The sequence below is a fragment of the Perna viridis genome, chromosome 8 (genome assembly GCF_037379345.1).
Source record: "Perna viridis isolate PV_CMFRI_1.1 ecotype Kerala chromosome 8, ASM3737934v1, whole genome shotgun sequence".
In the NCBI taxonomy this organism is placed as follows: Eukaryota; Metazoa; Mollusca; class Bivalvia; order Mytilida; family Mytilidae; genus Perna; species Perna viridis.
Window position 1 is genome coordinate 22,263,552 of NC_142452.1, and position 23,540 is coordinate 22,287,091.

General features: G+C 32.3%; 1 protein-coding gene across 1 annotated transcript; it reads right to left on the reverse strand.

The window, feature by feature from the left end:
* Window positions 1-6,690: 6,690 nt before the first annotated feature.
* Window positions 6,691-21,865, reverse strand: LOC148609847 (2-hydroxyacyl-CoA lyase 2-like). Its single transcript, XM_088541264.1, has 16 exons — window positions 21,684-21,865; window positions 20,951-21,004; window positions 20,175-20,279; window positions 18,760-18,838; window positions 18,323-18,414; window positions 17,317-17,455; window positions 16,150-16,264; window positions 15,323-15,423; window positions 14,464-14,573; window positions 13,610-13,733; window positions 13,191-13,285; window positions 10,279-10,433; window positions 9,637-9,774; window positions 8,679-8,853; window positions 8,029-8,127; window positions 6,691-7,725 (listed from the first exon to the last, which is right to left on the reverse strand). Exons 1-16 carry the CDS (start codon window positions 21,816-21,818, stop codon window positions 7,540-7,542), a joined length of 1,902 nt encoding a protein of 633 aa, XP_088397390.1. The 5' UTR covers window positions 21,819-21,865; the 3' UTR covers window positions 6,691-7,539.
* Window positions 21,866-23,540: the final 1,675 nt, after the last annotated feature.

The window sequence follows — 23,540 nt, forward strand, 5'->3', positions numbered from 1 at the left end:
TTGTCCATAAACAAACACTTTTTTCTATAAGCAGCATACCAATTAATTATAAATAAAAGTGTTCACAATTGAAATACATAATCAACAATGTCAACCAGCATGAACTATTAAGTAACCAATATAAGGCGTATGATATCGTTTTTAAATTTCGATCTCCTTATTGATTTGACAAAGTATTATACGTTATCCATTATACAGAGCAGCTTGACTATATAACCATATATGACAATAACCTGACAAATACTGGTATATCATAATACCAGTTAGTGAAAAAGTAATCAAAGGACCAAAGGTAGTAGCAGAAATCAAGAGAATGCAATCGATGGATGAAGAAAGGACAGGGGAAACAAGTACACACAACAAAGGACGTGAAATATCCACAACAACACGTACAAAAACAAAACAAAAACTCGGACTCCACAAAAAATACTGGTAACATAGACGAGGTGCACCGGTAGGGTTAGTGTCATCTGATTTTTTAGAAACAAACACCGAGTTGCTCATAAAAAGGCAAGTTCGGGGTAGACGGAAGAGGAAAGGAAAACTATGACGTGGTGAACAAATCGGTTCTCATGGTGCAGATCGATACAACGTAACGATCCACCAGTTTATGGTGACGACTATAAAACTTTTGTAGTGATGAATTCATCTTTTAACTACATAACTCTGTTGCAGGGGCTTAACTTTAAGAAGGCTAGAAACGGAAAAGAAAGTGCAGAAGTTACGGATATAAATAAAGACTAAGAATAGTAAAGTATTCAAATTAATTCTTAGGCTGGACTTCCTAAAGATGTCCATTTTCTATGCTTAATGTCTTGTTTCTATTTCGTTTTTTTTTTCAATGGTGACCTCGAATGAACATACTTTATAATCACGATGCAAAAAGCTTGATTTTGAGATAATTGAGCTTTAAAAAGGTCAATGTTTAACATTTTTGACATTTTATATTGACTCTGTAGGGAATTCTCACTTTTTACCAAACTATAAATTAAACTTATAAAGATTTTTTTTTATAAATTGGTATATAGGACGCTTCACTAGTACTGACTTTCTCTCAAATTTGAAAAAGAAAACTGGGGGTTATGGAGCCTTTTTCATGAAATATTAATAAAAAAAACTAAAGTTCCAGTTACATTCCTATAGCATATTTTCCTGAAATTATTGAAAGAGGCTACACTTGATCGATGGTAAAAGAAAACTATTGACCAAACTTTGCGACAAACATGTTGACTTTTCATTTAGAATTGTCAGCTTTCCTTTCGTCGGATGCAGCATCCCTTCAGCAACTGCGTATGGAGTTTTCATATCACAACTCATACTTTATGCCAGAGCTTGCCGAAACTACGCAAACTTTTTGTATCGCGCTAGAATTCTAACAAATAAACTTCGGGTACAGGGTTATGTTGCTACAAGATTGAAGTCGTCACTACAGAAGTGTTATGGTCGTCATCGTGAACTCGTGGATCGTTACGATGTATCCATCTTCGCAATGAAATCTGATTTGTTCAACGTGTAATAGTTTTCATTTACTCTTTCGTCTACCCCGGACTTAAATTTTTATGAGCAACTCGGCGGGTGTTTCTAGAAAAGCAGATGACGCTTATCCTACCGGTGCACCTGGTGCATGCTCCCAATTTTTAGTGGAGTTCGAGTTGCTCATTTGCTTTTGTTACTTTGTATGTATGATTTTAGTTACTTTATGTTCTTTGTTGTGTATGTCTGTTTTTCATGTCTGGTCTTTGTCCCTGGATTACATTCTTTTGATTATTGCTATAACCTTGATTCCCTTGATTACTCTTTTTACAATTAATGTTTGTATTTCACTATACACATTGATCAAAAATTCGTTTAAGCGTTTAAAGCAGATTTTTTTTTTTCAAAATTCAAAGCAAATTTGGCTTACACATTATCAACATCATACGAACTCATGAAGCATTAACCAAGAACTTTACATCTAGAAATAAAAAAAGTTTCTCATTACCCCTAATGGAAAATTTTCTATTAAAATGCCCATATTTTGTAAGCGTGACCAGGTAAAAGTAATAGCCATCATCTGAATATAAATAAAAACAAAAACTATGTGCTTTTGGTCTATTTTTAGTATTAGATGTGATATTCCATTTTAAATATAAAAAATATCCTCAATGAATTGAACACATGTCAAACTGAAAAACAAATACCAAAAACACATGGTTTCTATTTTTTGCTTACATTTATCTGAGCTATTCCTTTTACCCGAACACTCCTGCAATAAAAATGGTAATGTTAGGTTAAAATTTTGCATTGGGGTATTGGGGAATTATTTTATTTCATGAAGATTTTTTTCGGTTAATATAATCCTTTAGAAATCAAACGGAATTTTTCAACCAAGGCCCTTGTATCCCAACTTAAAAGTTGTTGTCACCAAAGCCATAATATATCTTACCTACATAAAAACATTGAATTTGAAACTTTGAAACTTTATTATTTGATTAAACGCCTATTTCTACACAATGTCTATTCAATGGCGTTGTACAATGCAAAAAATAAAAATATGAACATACAACAGAGCAACTGTACATAGCATATATACTTATATCAATAATAAAACTGGCATCTTACACTGTTAACTTATGACTACTTCAGCTCAGAATAATGAAAAATAATCTTCATAATACAGTGACTTTCAACAGATTAAGAATTTCTTATGCTAACTGGTAACTCATTCCATAATTTAGGACCAATAGTACAAAAACTTCTATCTGAAAATGATTTCTTCTTGTTAAAAGGAATAACATAACAACCTACAGAAGACTCTGATGACCTTAGTGTACGTGTAGACACTTGAGGAGACAATAAACTAATTAAATATGACGGTGCATTACCAACAGAACAATTGTACGTTACTGTTAATTATATGTTAATATTTTAAAACTGATTCGAGCTTTTACTGGCAGCCAATGTAAATCATATAGAGCCTGTTTAGAACTCTCATACTTTGAGCGATTCAATACCAATTTGGCGCACATGTTTTGAATGCGTTGAAGTTTTAACAATTCGTTCTGAGAAATACCATACAAAATAACATTGCAATAATCCAAATGTGAAACAACTAAAGATAACACTAGAGTTTCCGTGGCTTCTTTTGACAATCATTTTCGAATACTTTTTATCTTGAAAAAAATTATCATGGCTGTTCTACATTTCCTTTTTATATGTTCTTTGAAATTTAGAGTGTCATCCAAAACAGCACCCAGATATCTGATACAGTTTTCTGACTTAATTTTTTCGCCACAAATAGAAATTTCTTTAGTAAATACTTGCCAAGTTGTGACCGGCTCCCGAGAAGAATAAATTCTGTTTTTGAATTGTTCATCTTTAGCTTATTATTGTTCATCCAGTTGTTAATATCAATAGCACAGTTCTCTAGTTCTTGAATGGCAATGGCTTCATCTGCGGGTGTAGGTTTAAACTGCTTATTCACTGTATGATCGTCAGCGAAACCATAAACAGGAACTGATGGAGGCACTATGTCAAATATTGTCCCTGCATACGTCAGATAAAGCCATGGATCAAGACAACTTCCCTGAGGATTACTACAGTCTAACTCCCGTTGTGATGAAACGGCCGAGTTTACAGTAACTCTACAACTGCGAGGTCTCAGGTAGGAATCGACCCATTGGAGTGCCGCTCCGCAGACGCCATACTGGCGTTCAAGAACATTCAATAGAATACTGTCAGTATCAAACGCAGCACTTAAGTCAATAGCAATCAACGCGGTAATCTCCTGATGTTCCATCCCGCCAAGAATGTCATTCACGAGTGGAAGTAGTGTGGTCTCACATGAGTGAAACTGGCGATACGCTGCCTGATTTTGCGGCAGTAGGTTATAGTCATTCACATGTTTATTCAGTCTGTAGAGTGCGGCCTTTTCGATTCATTTTGACAAGAAGGACAGATTGCTGACTGGCCAATAATTCGTGTATGTAAGCTCTAGGCCGGCTTTTTTCAACACAGGTCTGACTATAGCTTGCTTCCATTTGGCGGGGGAAATTCCCAGTGTCAGAGAAAGACATACGCGTTGCGTGATTTTTGGTAACAGTTCTTCAAAAATTGTTTTAGTACCTTAGTAGGTAAGATATCGAGTTCGCAAGACTTAGATTGTGACTGATTGATTAAAGTTTTTACTTCATCTTGCGGTAGTTTTTCAAACGAAGAAAATGATGGCACATTTTTGATAGATGGTTCGTAATTCTCGAAGTCTTTCAGAGATTCTCGTATTTTCTGTATTTTATTCATAAAATAATCCGCAAATTTGTCGGCTAGAGTGTTGTCATTTTCTTCAAGTGGCAAAGGGTTTTCCGACTTGCTTCCGGTAAGCTCTTTTACAAGTTTATAAAGTTTTGTTGGAGTCACCTTTGGAGTCGAGTACCTTTTTACTAAGAACTAGATTTTTCTCGTTTCTAAGTTCATAATGGTATTTATAAAGAGCGTCTTTATAAGTCTCATGATTACTCGGTTTTCGGTGTTTGCGACGCATCTTACGCTTACATGAATGAATATTTTCACTGAAATAGGGCTTCTGTTCCCTGCATACTTGTACTTTCACATTTATAGGTGCATGTTTATCAAGCAAGTTCTCAATTTGATTTTCAAAACTATCTACGAAAGATTCCACGGATTCAGAAGGTATTGCCATTTGAGAAATGTCATTTGCAAACTCAACTTGGTTCATGTTTTTAAAGTTTCGAAAAGAAATGGATTTGCTAACAATATTTTCATTTTTGATCCTCGTAACAACTTTGACCGCACAATGATCTGACACAAACGGACCAGGTTCGCATGACCGTGTATCTATACCGTTAGTGAGCTCAGTGATGACTAGATCAAGACTCTGGCTGTGAATGTGTGTCGGCAAATCAACGTGTTGTTGTAACCCTAGGGAAAAGAGAGAGTTATTAAAGTCCGAAACAGCAACACTGTTATCTTGAAGATGCAAATTGAAATCCCCCATGATTATGATGTTTGAGTGTTTGGAAACAATATCTTCCAGGAATTTAAAGAACTCCGAAACAAATTCGGTTGGTGTTGAGGTATTTGGTGGTCTGTATACGCCGACGCAATGAATGGTAATGGTTTTAAAGATCAATCGCCATAATCCATATTCAAAACTGGATTCAATACCAGATAACAGTTTACGCATGTTTACCTCACTTCGACACGAAAGAGCAACGCCACCGCCAATTTTATTACGTCTATTACAAACGCTGATTTTGTATCCATTTTGATTAAGGTCTGATGTCTCAAACTGGTGCTGTTTTTCATCAGAATACCAAGTTTCTGTTAGAATTGCAAAGTCTATATTTTGTTCACGAAACAGTTGTCCAATAAATATGTCTTTTCTGATTAATGATCTAGTTTATAGTCAGACAGATGACTTTCTCTGTGAAATTGCTTACGGTGTTGCAATCTTTGGGGTATGTAAGATTGGAAAAATTAACACCATTCTGTTTAACTGGTTGATAATGAGTTCTATATTTTTTCTTTGTTCCTGAGCTTGTTCGTCTAAAGTTTAAAATTCCCAAACCTTTTAATATTGTCATAACTTCTTGTGCAGGTATTATTAACTGTCTAGGTGTTGAACGTAAACTCATCAGTTCACTCGCATTGTATGATACATTAACTAAGACCATCGGATAGTCAATAAACGTATGAACTGAGTAGATGTTAGTCCAGTTAGTAAACAATCCTTTGTTATAAAGAAATTGTTCTAAACACTGATATTTCACAAATGTGAGAAATATTCCAAATATGATTGTCATATTCATAATTAATGCATGTTTAAGAGTATCCACAGCAGAAACGAAATATTTAGATATAGTATTAATCACTTAAATCCAGGTTTATTGTGGGATAGCGATTTAGCAGCCTAACACTTGGCACGCATGTCAAGTTTCCTTGAATAGGCTAATTAGTAAGAAATATAGTTATGATATTATCATGATATTGTCAAATCATTAAGGATAGAATTCTTTTTGAATAAACATTGATTCGATCAAAGGGTCTTTAATACATTATATAGAAAAGCATTTTTCAACACAACACAAGTTGAGTCCTTATTGTATAATTTATGAGGTATGATGCTTCCCAACCCCACAAGAGAAGAATTGGGATTGATATTTCATACGGTGATGGGATAATTTTTTGTAGGTTTAAACTAGTTTAGAGCTGGTATGTCAGTTAACTGCTAGTAGTCCATTGTTTTGGCATTTGTGTAATGCGTAATAAGTTTCTTGATTCCTGCTTTAACAAGTTAACTGATTTTAGGTGTGTTCATTTGTGTAAAATATTTTACAGAGTGGTTTGATTAAAAATGGATGGTTATTATTAGATAATACCCCACCACATTTTTTTGCCTGTCCCAAGTCAGGAATTTCTGGCCTCTGTATGTATTGTTTCATTTTCACTTTCAGTTTAATTTTACATTGCTGGAAAATATGGGAGGTAACTTTTTCACTGTACCTGTGTATGATGTTGTTTTGGGGCCTGATACAGCCTGTTCTTCATCATGAATTGAAGACCCATGGGTGGACTTCAGCTGCTATTTTTCATCTCTTTGACATAATCACTCTATCCATTCTCTTTATATTCACTCCTTCGTTGATGGTATAATAATTGAGGGTGGCATGAGGTATATTTAAAAGAACACCATTCAATGTATTTTTATGTATTGGAAAAACATATCACAGTTATAATCAAGAGTAATATAAGTGTTACTATTAAGAAACATATAAACAAATCATATATTGTTTTGTACAATTAGTATAAAACTATCAATTAAATGACATATAGAAACAATGATTCTCACATAATGCAAAAATTGTACAATGACATTAAAAATTGTATTTTCAAAGCAAAAAGGATCTTTATTTCTGCACAACATTGTTCGTCAGACCAACAATATGATTTCTCCTTACTTCTTCCAATATGCTTAATTTTTGAAATGATACTTGGCACATTGTATAAGGTTTTATCATCAGTGGTCACAGATATTAGAGTAATCTTATGTAGTTTAATGATTTTTGCGGAGTTATGGTCCTTGGACAAATTCATAGAAACTATCAGTCTGTTGTCGTTTTTCATGATTTTAGTACATTTTAGTACATATCAAACTGTTTGGATTCATGTTCTGCAATTTTACAAATTTTGCTTGAAAAATTAGTTTACCTTCCATTGTGACTTCTTCCTAGAAACTTTATTCACCAAAAAACTATGGTTATGATATATTTCAGAATGCTTGATAATATAGATTTTTGTAGTTGGTCAAATTTTTATTAATGACATAAGGAAAAAAAGTAAGAATTTAGCAGTGTGCTATGGTCTGTCACCCTCAATTTCTGACACAGGACCTTTAAATTCTGTTCTACCATGAAGATATCAATACATATTAAATATAGTCAGTTTCTTGTAAATAAAGCATTTGTTCATTATGAATCATTAACATAAAATTTCTAAATTTTTGAACAAATGAGGAACAACATTGCAAAATCTACGGAAATATTACACAGAAATACTTCCTTCTCTGAAATTTGTAGTTCCAATTAAAGCATTTACAAGCACACTATGTCCATCTCGACTGTCTTTTATAGCCTGACGCAGGACGTCTTTAATCTTGTCCTCATTATTTCTGTCCAGTCTGTAACCTTTTCCTCCATAACCAACAGCCACTGTTTCATAGTCTAAATACTGTTGATAAAATAAAAATGAAATGATGTGAAATTGTAATTACAAATGAAATATAAAAACTGTTACCTGCGACTGATATCTGTAGTAAGCATCAATTTTATATTTGACTATAGAATCTAGATACATTAAACATCTTAACAACTCTTTATAAAAAGGTGGGAAATTTGTTTATGGAAAATTTGAACAACTGACAAAGACACTACATGTACAGGTACAAATGTACATTGAGGAATGGCAAATTTTGGCATTTATAGCAGAAATCCACATTCAGTTTGGTCAAGGAAAGCTATCACAGAAACTTACATCTAATTTACAAGCAACACTACTACCAAACATGGGTAATTGTTCTCTTTCAATCTGTGTCCAGGCTGCATCATTACCAACTAATGCTATTACTGGAACCTATAATAATGTCATGTATTAATTTTGGTCATAGATACTTAAACAGAAGTTAAATATATTGTCACAAAAATAATTAAGAAAATAATGACTATAAGACAATCCACATTCCTAAGTAGCTTTTACTTTGTTTATTTAAAATGACATAAAAAAAAAAAAACCTACGAAAAAACAAAAAGCTGTCGAAGTCTCATTGTTTGCTATATAATGGTCCATAATGCAAAAATGATGATGCATGTAACAAAAGTTATAAAAAGCAATACAAACCTTCCTCATGTTTCAAGAAACAACATACATGTCTGAATCTGAAATGATTTCTTTAAACAGGGGCGGATCCAGACACTTTTTTTGTCAATTTTATTTTTGGTCACATGAAAATGACAAATTTCCCAATAAAAAGGAGAGGTGCCAACCCCCTGCACCCTCCCTTGAATCAGCCACTGATTAAAGGTTCTGTACGTTACTGTACAGAAAGATTTAGGCAGCTACTTGTCCAGCTGTCCACTGAAAAATTGGAGTATATTACCATATATTTGATTAACCTAGATCCTTACTTTATGTCTGGTAAATGTATCAAACTCTGCTATGCTGTATCCTAAAGAGCCATCACCATATATTATCCAAACATCTGAGTCTGGCCGACATAACTTAGCCCCTAAAGCAAACCCTCCACCTACTCCTAGGGTACCAAAAGCTCCTGGGTCCAACCAGTGTAATGGTGCTCTGGGTCTAAAAACAAAAAATATAATATAAAGACTGCATTCTGACACCTTTTCCAAATTTTGCCAGCAAATATAAACAAATTATGACCCCATTGATCCTCCTTCAAAAAAAGTCTGTCATCTGAAACAAAAACTTGACATATTTATACATAATATTTGGAATATCATTCTTGGTTTTTCTTGTTCATTTTTTTCGTTCTTCCTAGTTGAATATCTATTAGTGTATTGTTTTTTTTTGAAGTACTGGTGAAGAACAAATACAGTGAAAACTGACTTGAACCACCTCTCTAATGTGAACAATCACTTGTCATTTACAACCTGTTTGTCAATGCTTAATTGCATATTACTACACTGTAAATTCATAAATTATTGTGCTGTTATTATTAATGTAAAACATGTGACTGAATAAAAATTGCAACAATAAAAAGTAACATAATGAAATATGTGGGAAATTTTTCACAAATGCAGTAATTAATGCACACAATAATTTATGAATTTACAGTATATTGACATTGTCCTGAACAAACACCTGTTGAACATACACTGTCAAAACAAATAAACAACACAGTATTTTATAATGAAAGAAAGCTACTAGTGTCATATACAATGTACACGTTTTGTATTATACAAAACATAATGTACAATTTAAAATCATATACTGGTATACCAGTATGATAATGCTCAATGGTCAACCCTCTTGAGAGATGACATGTGTCTACTCGGAGACCACTTTTACTGGGAAGAAAGGGTGGTCTCTTAAGACAGGTTCTACTGTATATATGAATACTACCTAAGTATATAAGCTGCTGTAGACACGAAGTCTCCACCATCAGCAACCATCACTGTGTTATCTGACATAACTTCTTCTGTTTCCATCAAAACTTTCAATGGATTCAAATGTTTCTCTGTCTTTTCTAACGATTTCTCTCTTAAAAAGATGCAAAATTTGAATTTGAAACCACAATGTCCAACTTGTTTTTAATAAATCTATATGTTTTTCACATTTGTTTATCTCAACCTACATTACACTGAATACAGTTAATTTTCCAGAGTATTCTGTATAGCTCTATTATGCTATGATATATTCTAGTATAGACACTTTAATCAAAGATTATATTTTTCATACCTTTCTCCATCGATGAAAATCATATTAAAAAACTTTTAATTTGAATAATGGAATAATTTTGATTCTCTACACATGTTCCTATTCTAAAATTAGAAACAACTCTTGAAACCAAATTTCTATAAGATTACAGTAAAAATATTTTAAAGAATTGATTTGTCATCAAAATACTACTTTTCGGCAAATTGCATACCAATCGACACTAAGGGTTCAAAACCAGGTTAAGAGAACCTACCAATCAGAGGCTTTCTACAAATCAAATTAAATTACACATTGAGAAAGCTATCTTACCAAGCCCGTTTTCCTTACTTGTTAGCTTTTTCCTTGTCACAATCCCTGTCTAACAGTTTCTGGGTCCACTCTGGATCACATTTATAACCTTTTAGACCTTTAGATACCTCTGTGATAAAGCTAGCTACATCTCCTTGTATTGCTATTGTCGGCTTCCAGAACATGTCAGAATTCTGAAAAGGGATTGGTATAATTGATATCAAAGTATCATGGAACTGTGAAAATATTTGAACATCAATACATTCAATCATATCGTCAAATAGATTCTGAAAAGGGATTGGTACAATTGATATCATGGAGCTGTGTATATACATGTATCTGGACATCAATACATTCAATTATATTGTCAAATACTATAGTAACTCTGATATTTAGACTTCGTCCTTGTGTAGTTGTCTTATACTTCAAGAACAAGAATTATAACACAGGACAAGCATAAGGTATATATATGGAGTATCTGCAGTTTCAAAAGTAATACATACAGAATAACACCAATTTTGAAGCAGAGACAGAAAATAACACAGCAAACATGATGGAAACATTTTAATACAGTGATTAAAAATGTGCATGACTTTTTAATCACTGGGTGGTAATTAAATTCCTGCAAAAGTTTTCCTGCCATTTTATATTTCTGAATTTTCTACAGATTTCATGGGAGAAACAGATTCTCCTCCAAAGCACTTAGAAATTACAAGATCTCCACTCTTGATGATCAAATTTTAGATTTAACCCACTTGCTGAACCCCGTGGGTTGAAATATAAAACTTGACTAATCTAGTAATTCCCTCGAGACTGAAGAAGAATCTATATATAACTCTGTTTTATCAGTAAAATCATAATCAATAAGATGAAACTTTGTTATTGGATATTGCCAAAATTTTTTCGTATCATGGCAGTAGCATGAAATATCAGGCAGTAAGATCAATGGAAAATATGTGAATGCCGATGATCTACAATGGAGAAAGTTTGGTAATTAAAGACTCCTTTTGGCCTAATAATTTGGACGTTTTTGAAAATTTGATTAAAGCCGATTTCTAGGTAGTAGAAGAATAACAAAATGGTTCTGAATGCTGCGTATAAGATTTTTTTACTAGATTTATTACGTTATTCCAGAAATAATAGAATTCCTTTATGTAACTTTTACAAAAACCTTAAACTTTTAACATTTCTGCAAGTTTGAAGATGGTTTTTGTGTGGAATGGAAGTGGCCACACATCTGTTGACTCAAGATATTAATACACAAGTTGTAACTGGCAATTATACACAAATTATATAAAGCACATGTACCCATTGTTAAAAGTGTGAAAAAATGCAAAACATTTGGTGTTTTTCAGCCTTTTTAACAGATTTGAAGGGCATATATGACTGTACATGTTAAAATTATTACCATAAACCAATCAAATCATAAAAACTATAAAACACATTAAAGAGCTGGAGAAACAACATAAAGTTGTCTTTTTTGTCGACTTTGTTTTTGAGGCCAAAATTTGCCCTTACCAAACCAACTTCTTTCTCAATGAGATGGGTACCGATTCCATGCATTTGTCATTAAACATGTCTTTAATAAGCAAACCCATTCGTTTCATAGATTTGATTAAAGCATTAATACAGGTAAAAAGTCCTTGCAACATATTAAAAATCCTGAGTACAGTAAAAGCTGTCGGTCATAAAAGATTGGTGATGGGAAAATATACAGCAAAAAGTAAAAAGTTTAACTACTGGGTGACAGACATGTTGGTAAAAGATACTGTAGGATTAACACTGAAAAAAGCCATGAAAGGATAGAAGAGTAAGAACAGTAACTTTCCTTTGGTGGTGTTACATGTAGCTTTTGTAAAGGACAGGGTAATCAGGTAAGTATGCTATAGTCAAATTTAAAGGCACATCATAATATGTACTGGCATTGCCTAAATCAGCGAGCACCGAGAGCTTCACCACACGTGTACTGTTTGTGTGAGATTCGTCAAATTAATAAAAACATAAAGGGTGGGGTGGGTCAGTTGACAATTTTTGTTTTGCAAGTGCAATATTTCTATTTAAATTTCAACAGCAAGCAAAATCGATATTTTTATTTGAAAATCTGCCTTGCTAAATAATGAGGAGAGACTGAAAATTTGTTTTTTCTCCAAAATTCCACCATCCCCCTTTTCCCTATGCTCTTTATGTGGTCGATAACAATGTAGCACTTCACCATACTTTACAATTTTCATTAAAGGCATCTCTACTTACATCCTTTTCAGTTCTAGACAGTCAGATCGATTTGTACAGACACGGGAAATATTACAGTTCTCCATGGATGGTGGGAATATTTTACACATACCATGTGACTTAAACAAAATTCACACAACTGACAGCTGTGAACAATAAAATGATGGCCTTTTCTCTATTAGAAAAACTATGCTTCGATTTTGATAATACAATCACAGTTATATTCCAAGGCAGGTTAGATTCTTGCCAACAGCAACAGTGGAACAGCGGAGATACACATTTGTACATCCATATGTTTCACAAAGATTTTAAAAACATCAATCACTTCTTTAAATAAGTGAGAAAAAAAGAAAAAGATCTGAAAACTATCAGAAAAGATTCATTTATTTTTACTGAAATGTAATCATAACCTATATTTTTTTATTTATTTGATTGAAGGAAATGATGAATTTTCTCCGTAAGAAGTCACTTTTTCTTACTTCTGGGACTTTTTTTTTCATTAGTATATTGGAGAAACTTAATGGAAAGTTCGAAAGTACACATAATACTAAAGAGCTCACACCGCTTCACTGTGCTCGCTGTAATAATTTACATCAATTTTTAAAAAATGACAGAATAGAGCACAGTGCTTATGCTCAGGAAACACATCAAAAGGGCAGGGTACCTGAACACTTCCAAAAAAGCAGTATGTATATATAGGGAAGATTTATTGAATATGTTACCTTGAGCAATTGTTCTTTGTTCCTATTGACAGCTATAATTTTAGATTTTCTACTGAAAGTTCTGCCATAACTTAGTCTAAAATCTGCCACAGCACCTTTAACAGACAAAATATAAAACTAGTAGGAAATCTTATGCCCCAGAAAACTCGTAATTAAATTAAAATGTTATCAAAGTGATCTGTGACCATGATACCAACCTTGAGGTAACCAACTTTATAATAAACAGTAGGAATGGCAGACAGTCTAACAAAAGAACTGTCTTAAATACCTAAAAGCAAAATACTCTGAACAATATGGTTAAAAAATCATCACTTTGAATCACTTCTTTGTAAGGTCATTTCAGACTTTTCTCCAAAAGTGGAAACCATACACTGAATGTTTTCAGGAATAAAATCTTTGCAAATCATTGGTTTATTTACCTGCCATAATAACAACATCAGCTTCCTTGAGAGCTTCTCCTCTCTTCTGTCTAGGCTGTATTGGACTGTGTTGACCTAACAATCCTCTAGCCATACCACCCAGGAAACAGGGAATACCTATTTCCTAAAAATGGCAAAAAGTTAAACAAAAATGTAACATATTAAAAAAAGCAGTTAACTTTACTAAGTTACCTAAGAAGCAATATTTTAACTCAGTTGCTTAATTTTTTTCATGAATTAATTTTTTCCATATATTTTGGGTCATGTATTTATATAGAGATGTGTTGAAATTCTAATAATAATAGCCTTTATATATTTTGTAATGATGTTTCAATAATTATATACCTAAATGTGCACCTTGTGGATGGTAATGTTTACAAGTCTAAACTTCCTTCCTTAAATAATACAACTTTATAACTAGCTTAAAGTTTATTTTTTGTTTTTTTTTTTCATTTATTTTATATGCTTACATGACCTGAAGGTACTATAAATTCAGAAATTATTGTGTATATTTAGTATCTCCATTTGCGTTGTTTGCAGCCATTGTTTTTTCGTAATAACAAGAAAAGCCCTATTTGATTTTATACCATGTATAAAACATTAAATGTGAGTTTTTTTACTTATAATGTCGACCCTCTAACAGTATTGCCATGAATGAAACATCAAAACAACTTCCAAATGTGAATCATTACAAAATGTGAAACATCAAAATAACTTTAAAATGTGAAGCATTACCAATGTGAAACATCAAAATAACTTTCAAATGCGAAGCATCACCAATGGGTGAATCATCACAGTAAGTTTTAAACATGAAATATTGCAATAACATTCCAAGAGGACATTATTCCTCCTACCTCTAATGATTTCCTTAGTTGATCAGCAGGTACAGGGGGTAGTGTTGCTTGACTTCCCACTAATATCAATGGCTTCTTTGCTTTTGATAAAAGCTCTATACTCTTCTGCACTGTAATGATAATAAAAGGTTACAAGTTCACGTAAAAATGTCTTTTATATCTTGTTTTAGAGATTGCAAAATGACAAATTTAAATAAATGTTAAGTAAATCGTTACAAAGAACTATATAATTTTGATTTGTACATGTGTATATTGCAGTATTGATGAAAACAAAAACAAAAAATTATATTTTTTTCAGATCTATTTTTTTTTTTTTTTTATAGAAGGCACATTAACTAGAAAAAAATTTCTTCTTAAATGATTTCACAAAAAAAAAAACAACAAATTGGTATATCATAGGTATATATCAAACATGTACATTTACATTATTAACTATCAAAAATACTCAAAACTAGTACAATCCATTACGGAATGATTGTTATATTTTTTTGGTCTATGAAGAAATAACCTCAAGTATGTGGTGCACACTAAATAACCTGTGTAACAGGTTACTTTTAAGTGTGCACCACGGGCATGGTTATTTCAAATAGACTTATAAAATAAAACAGTCATTCCTCATGATTTAATTTTATATCAAATTTCAACAAGTAAATCATTCTAAAAGACTGACAATGTCGCAGTCACATTACAAAATTTCGTCTATGAGAAGATGGACAGAATTTTTTATCCTATCAAAAAGCTTGTAACTTCTGATATTAAATTATTACATGTGTAATGCACTAGATGAACAAAAGAACAGAGATGAATTCATGAAAAATCATAATTTATTATCAGCAGACCAACGAACATAATACCATACCTTGTGAAGGTGAGGCTTTAGGAATTTCAGGTTTTAAAGGACTTATATCTCTGTTTTCAAAGGCACCAGCAAACAAATTGGTTATGTGATTTGTCAAGTACCTGAAGAAAAAAAATTATGTACTTAATTGTTACCTTTCGTCAATACATATGCACAGTTTGTTTTCTATGAATAAAGCAAAAAGAACATTCACTTAAGGAATAAGCAGCACTTTGAAATCATAAAATGACATTGATAAAAGGAATATGATCATATAATAAAGACTAAACCATAAAAAAAGACATAACACAATAAATATACACAGAAACTAAAGAATAAATGAGCAAACCAGACTCCATCAAAATTGGGAATATGGAACAGGTGTTCCAGTCACATACAAATGTACATTGATCAGATACAAATATGTTTTAGTGTGGTTTCCAATACTCAGTTTCACTAAAAGTTGGAAATGTAAAATCTATAGTTAGTTTAGCATGTCATTAAGTGGAATTCTAATATTAAAACTTATGATGGACTTGACATTCATGCGTTAAGTGATCAGTGCACATGGTTTATCTAAACTCAGATCACTACTTAATTTCTTTATGGGTTAGGGTACTGTACATTCAGAAATAAGTGCAATGGTTTTCACTATTGCAAAAAAAAAAACAACGGGGTGTAATTGTAAAAACGATAATTATATTTGTTGAAAATAGTGGCATTTTAGAAAAAAATTGCAATACTCTTCTATAAATGTACACAATAATTTCTGAATCAGTAGTACTGTGTTTCAATTGTTAGACATTTTGATGTGAACCATTCAATCATTTAATAAACCTTATAGTTACCAGTTGATTATTTTCTGTACCAGACTGACTGAACCTTTCTCTTTAACTCCAAGCTGGGAATACACTATATCATATGGGTATAGAACATCTATAGGAAACTCTACAAAAACTGGACCTATAAAGAACATAGTATTTCATTACCATAACAGATTAACAATAGGGTATACAAATCTCTTGTCATGTTACCCTGGGAATTCATGAAAATGGGTCTAAAACTATCATTTTATAGCATAGGATATGGTGGTTCATAATGTAAGCACTTCAATCTTATCATCAAAACCTTCATATGCATAAATACAATGTTGAAAATATGATGTTTAACTATTTATATAATTTACTAATTCAGGTAATAAAACAAAATAGAGAATTCTGATAATTGTGCATCATATAATTGATGTAGCTGAAAGTGGTGAACTAAATACAAATGGTCTTCGGTTTTGAATGCTTTCAACAGTAGAAATATCCAAGATAAAAAATAAATCAAGTATGAGATTTACAAACCCAATAGGTTGAAATATTTACAGTAACCATGTAGGTTTGGAACTTTCTAAAATTTAAGCTCTTGGCATAAACTACTATTTGACTTTTGATTAGTAAAAATATATTTACTTAATTGCGGTAAGTTTCCAATTCATAAAGAAACAGTAGAAAAAATATAATTTTCAAATACGGCTAAAGAATAATACTGAACAAAAATGCTTACAGTTATAAAAAAAGCAAATATGTAACACAAAGATTATCACAGAAAATTTACCTGAATAATAATATTAAGTTTTTATTTTGAAAAATGAGATATGTTTTGGCTCTTGGTTAATTCATAAGCATGTTAGTTTAGAGGTCTTTGCTTGGAGTTTTATATGAAAACTATTTGTGTGTCGATAAAAGCACATGTAAATTTTGTATTTACTTTGAGTGGTTGGCTAAGCTGATTTGATATCAGTCTTATATATTGTTTCTACAAGTATGTCCCAGATTTTACTACATGTATCAGTATTTATTTTGTGTCCCGCAAAGGGACTCTTTGAAAGTAGTTCTCAGTATGGGGACTTAATGTACAAATATGTCTCAGATTTCAGTGTTAAGCTGGGATGCCTGAATGGACATTTTTTAAGATCAGTCCTCAATATAGACCATACATGTACATGTATATATTTAATTTATAATTACCTGGAGTGCCTGACTGGGCTTCTTTAAGAGCAGTTCTCAGTATTGGTACAATATCTCTGATCTTACTGACTGATGCACAATATTTACATAATGGTTTAAATAATGACATTTGATCTATATCTTGCAAAGCACCTCTGCCCTGAAATGAAAAAAAAACTGTCTATAACATAAAAATCCAACAGACACATTTTCATAGCTAGATAATTGAACCAAAGCAACGAAATGGATGATAACCTAAAACAGAATGTACATTTGACCTAGCAACTATGACTTTCTTTAAAATGCATTGGGGTTTAGAATTTACAAATAATTGTTTGCAACCAAGTTCAGTTAAAAAAACATTGAAGAGTGATAAAACTAGAGTCTTTATAAGAATGTTACCCAAAAATTGAAATCTAACAGACTGGCAGACAGACACACAACTTGATGACAGATTAATATAAGTAGCAAACTCTTTTTTAGGCCAACAACAGAATTGAATATTTTGCTTTAGCATTTTGAAGCTTGACTGTGAAAAAGACATTGTAAAATATTTAACTTATTAATCAATTATTTTTTTGAATGATGGGGTTATAAATTACCCATGACTTGAGGTTCTTCCATAATTTTAATTGATTCTTCAAAAAGGAAAATAAATATTTACTTGCAGGAGCTTCTTTTTTCAGATTTGAACTTTGCCCTGACATGATTCAGTGTTTGTTTAGTGCAGTTCAAGAGGCATTCTCAGGGACAAATGCATTCTTGAGATAGTGCGCCCAAAATCTCCTTCATATTATCTAACATAATATATACAGTAATTGCATAATTTGACTATAATTTTATATCTTCATCTTGTTTGTCATGTCTTTATATACATGCATGTAGTATTTACCATAATTTATAAATGTATATAAAAATATCACTTGATGAGAAAATAAAGAAATTAATGAGTTAATATACCTCTGAGATTATTAAATTAACAACATCATTAACTTATCTCTTAAATGACAGCATTCCCTAATGTTACCTTTAAAAGTGTAGCAGCAGCACCACCTATCAGCAGAACTGGAGACTCAGCCATCTGTGCATTCTTTATTGCAGTCACTGTGTTTGTTAAACCTATAGTCATACAAATATGTCTTTACACATGTTTTACTCAAACAAACACATTCTTTAAAATAAAAGTCCTTAAGTTAATATATCAGTTGCTCAGAAAAATATAAATGTGTCAAATATTAAATAAAAGAAATTGGCATACAAAAAATGATAAACTTAGAAGCTTGAAAGCCCTTCAACACTGAAATAATCATTATTGGGAATGGATAGTTTGTCATATGCTTATAACAAATGTTTTCCACTGTAGATCTAGTTATTATTGTACTTATTTTAGCTGTATTTCTTTCCTACTGTAAGAATTCAGTTTTTTTACCACAAATGTTTTTTACATCTAGTTAATGAACCTACCTGGCCCAGCAGTGACTGCTGCAACACCAACTGTCCCTGACATTCTGGCCACTGCATCAGCTGCAAATACAGCATTCACCTAAACATAACATAAAAGTTGTAATCTTTTGTTAGAAAAGATCTGAATATGGTATAACATTTACTTGGAAATAGGATATACATAGTACATGTATTTATCCTTAAATAATTCTAATCATAAGATTCTTCATGCTTACACCAGTTTTTGATTGGTCATGAACATCTTTGCCTGAAAGTTCATACTTGCATGAACACCAGTCACTTGAAACCAATATGGCAGCCATGTAGTTCAAAAGAGTGTGGCAACAACCTAAACAGCATGATATAGCCATAAGAATAGTTTATTTCATCAACATTGATTTCACCGGCACAGAATGTTTACAGAGAGTAATTTTCAGCTCCAGGAAAGAAACTTATAAATGCTTAAAATCTAAAACAAGTAAATTCGCCCCAAAATTAAATTGTCCCAGAACTAGATTCTATAAATAATATATACCGGTTCAACAAATTTAACCAAAAAAACATAAGGATTAGACAGCTATTTTCAGTCATTCATGCACGTATGAACGACTGAAAATAGCTGCCTAATCCTATAATCTTGCAGCAACAAAAAAACTTATTGAAGGTGATTACATGTGAATCAAATTACACAATGTACAAGCACTTATATTTAGCTGATAATTGATATTAAGACTTTGTTCATCAAAAAAAATAAAATGACACATATGTAACCCTTAATAATTGTCAGCATGCAAATTACCACTCTGTAAAATGTGAAAGCTAAATGATGACAGCTTCCAATGCTCTACAGAATACAGTTTTAAAACTGTTATGCAATAATACTACAATGACAGTTTTTCTTGGGGTACCGTAAAACTGTTATCAGATCTTGGAGCTATTTGTACTAGAATAAATCTTTGCTGATAATGCCCTGCCATGTAATTATTTGGGTGATGTCTAAATCAATATGAGACTTAGAATCTTAGAAACATGCTCTACACCTTTCTTAAGCGCTCAAACAATATCATGACATCACTTCCACATTACAAATGTATGTATTTCACAGAACATTGAAACATAAATAGGATGGCACTGACACTTGATCCCTATTATATATTTACACACATTATTTTGTCGTTCAGAGGTGGATCCAGAGATTCTCAAAAGCTGAGGGCCCGGCTCTGTCATGGCACAGTGATATCGTATATAATCAACTAATTTTTTCTGACCTAAAGGGGAACCCTCCCCCTTGGATCCACCTATGTCATGAAACTGTATCAACATAAAAACCTCTGTTGAATATTAATGAAATTTGTCAACATGTGATCATCTATTTTTACACATTGTGCCATTCACAGGATTCATTTCTCAATAACAGTTGTGTACAATAGTCTTACCTCATGTCTGGTGTCAATTACTCTCATACCAAGTCTTTCACATGCAACCAGTATTGGTGAGATATGACCCCCAGCCAGAGCAAAAACATGCTTTATTCCATGTGCCTTGAATAGAAAATAAACAGGATTTAACAAGAAAATTATATCTGTATCATCATAACATTATACTTAGAATGTTTTAGAAATTATGATGTGTATATGAACCTGCATTCAATCTCAGAACACTCACATTAGGTTTCTGTGGATATCATATTGACATGCTATGCGTTAAAAATGTAAAAATATCTGGACATCGTGTGTTTTTGTAAAACTCTGACAAAATAAATTTCAAATTAAACAAAAAATGCATCCATATAATTCAAATACATGTACATGTATAAACCATATTCACGGCACGTACAAGCAATATTTACTGCTAAAACACAAGAATGAATTCACAGCAGTTATTTACTTACATATAGATGTTGGGTTAGCAGAGCATGTTCCTTGTATCTGCTTCTAAGACACTCTCAAAGGGAAAAAATCCAATAAATGGTAGAATGAAAATTAAGGATCTGATATTCCATGGATCCCAAAAAATGTCTGCATGATATAAATTGATGAATGAACTTATGCCTCCTTCGGGACACTTCAGGTTTCACCTATATCTTTTGTGTCTCACATTACCATATCTTACATTCTTAATATAATTCTTAAGTTTCATTGAGGGTTAACATAATGAAAAATAATTCAGAGATTTTTTTTCCATGTTGTGCATTAATATGTTCAGTATGTACCTTCAACACTTCTCCAACAATATCTCCACCATTTCTTTTTGTAGTTTTATCAACCTGAAAGAAAAAAAAACATTAATGCCAAAAGTATGATTATAAGGACCAAAGGCCTCTAATCATTTAATACAATATATATAGCCTATAATGCATATGTAGGTTCCACCATTTAAGTTATGAAGAGCTACTCCGTTCATTACCAACATGTACTCTAGAACACTGAAGGTATAGATATGACACGATCAATTTTTTTCTCAAATCTTATAAATGATAATTTGGCTTATAATCTTAAAGGAGTAAAATAAAAAAACTTCTTTATTTCTAAAGTTAATTTAAATGGGCACACATTTTTACAGAATTTATCCCTATAAGTTCTTGCATTCATACAAGTAGAGAATATTATTGGTTAACGATGACAATGAGAAGTTTATTGAAGCCCCTGGCTTATAAATCTACCAGGTGACCCAATGACCAAAGATACTGGCATCCACAATAAACATGTATACTTAAAGGTTCACAATTACTGACACAAGCATTGAACTTATGTTGACCTGTTTTTTCTCTGTTGATTCAAATTAAAAGAAAAATAATGAAATGCGTTATATTGGTTCTGCACACTGCATATGCCTAAATGGGGTTTTCCTACAGTAGTTTACATAGATCCAGAGTACAGTAGAAGATGGTTAGATTACGACCCTCCCCCCTTTTCAGTTTTCATCATTTTTTTAATAAATTGTACCTTGTGAAACAGTTGATAAATTAACCCAAACTTTCTCAGAACAAATATGACCCCAAAAGCTGCAGCAGAAACGCCAATTGGAAGCAGATAGTTCCTTAAAACTTTAGATATCGACTCCGTGTTACTGCTTTCCATAGTCGATGATAGTGAACTTCAACCCGCTGCACATTGAATGGCTAAACCTAGAAGAGACCCGAGAAAGGGGTCCTGAGAAATGCGAAACGAAGTCAAATTAAGCGAAACGAATCGAACAAATCGAAACGAAATGAATCGAAATGAAACGAAATAGACATCCAATGGACAGATATTTAACTTTTATGTAACTGATACTATATACATTGCAACCAGCAAATATGAAAAGCGGACCAGTAACAGGCCTTTTTGACACTTGAGACGCTTTTTAACGTCCATAGCTACTTACACTGTAATTGTATTTCACATTGCATGTGTATTATATCACAATTTAAAAAATAAATATAAGCTATATTTAAAGTCGACAATTTAAATAACAATACGCCCTTAAAGAGCTTGCAAATTTCATAACAATAGAATTCTAAATAAAACATATTCTGATCATGATAATAAATTCGTTTTGCACATCCTTCCAAGATATATTAAATTTTATGAATGCCCTGAAGGACATGTGCATTCTTTGTTTTCTTTCTTCCTTTAATTTGACATGGGAAATGTGCGTTTAGTGTAATATGCATGTATATATATATATACATTGAGCGACACAACAGAATTTCTGCTGACGTAATGCTGAACAAAATACAAAACGGCGTAGAATACGTTGCGTCCTACAAAATTCCCAGCAATACCAGCTGGTATCGAACCGAGGACCCCTGACACAGTAAGAGGATGCTCTAGCAACTGTGTTATAAAGAAGAACTTCACGAGCACGAGCACATCTGGATGACAATTTTTGTGCAGTTTGTAACAAGGTTATTGAAAATCAATAATTCCTCATTTTCTGAAACTGTTTTAATTCCCGTATGTATTTTTTTTGAAAATCAGTTCTATTCGATGGAATATGAATATTGTAAAGACAGTCACGTGTGATGGACAGAAATAGAGAAACAAGTATTTCCACTCGATAGGAGGATTCCTAAGACTTAATTTATACGCACTTCCTTATTCAGCAAAATATATTAAAATTTGCGGACGTTATCCCTATTGAGTGTTTCCAGACATTTACTATTAAAAATATGAACAATAAACATCAGATTATCAGAGAGACGGACTTTATGTACTTGTCGAGGAAAATGTTTATTCCCTTACAACGAGTCTTCAAAGTACCAATCTAGTGACTCGGCTGGTTATTTGAAATTTCTTATTCCTTAAAATGATCACCCTTTTCCCTTATCCAAATTTTATAATTTTTACTTGATCTTTTCTTGGCTATGCAGTGAATTTACGAAATCTTTACATACTAATCCCTCAAGGGTTGTAAGGAGATGTAGGCGAGTATTTCTTTGCTGATAAGCCAGTCGTACCTAATTGGTAAGGGCTCATGCATTTTATTTTTTTTTATTTTATCGTGATATTCAGGACATAACTCCTTAAAGTCTTCGTAAGTATTCATGAAACCACTTTTAGATTAACGATATAAAGATAAAGGGAAAACGCCGCGATTGTGTTTTACGGCAAAATTCACTAACACACACTTAGAAATTACTTACATGTCAAGGATTTGGTAAATGTGTACTTTATTTAGGAAAATACACATTCAAATTTGTTCTTAACTGCCTCAAAACATCTTCAATTCATACAACTAAATGAGACGAAATTTTCAAACTTGCCCTGACTGAATAGTACTACCTTACAAGTCCAAAACATCGCATTAATCCGATCCAT

Coding starts and splice junctions, on each gene's coding strand:
- LOC148609847 (XM_088541264.1), bottom strand. CDS start 21,818: ATGGAAAGCAGTAACACGGAGTCGATATCTAAAGTTTTAAGGAACTAT. Junction 14,574..15,322: donor TAAAGCCTCACCTTCACAAG/GTATGGTATTAT, acceptor TTATCATTACAG/TGCAGAAGAGTATAGAGCTT. Junction 13,286..13,609: donor TGATGTTGTTATTATGGCAG/GTAAATAAACCA, acceptor TGTCTGTTAAAG/GTGCTGTGGCAGATTTTAGA.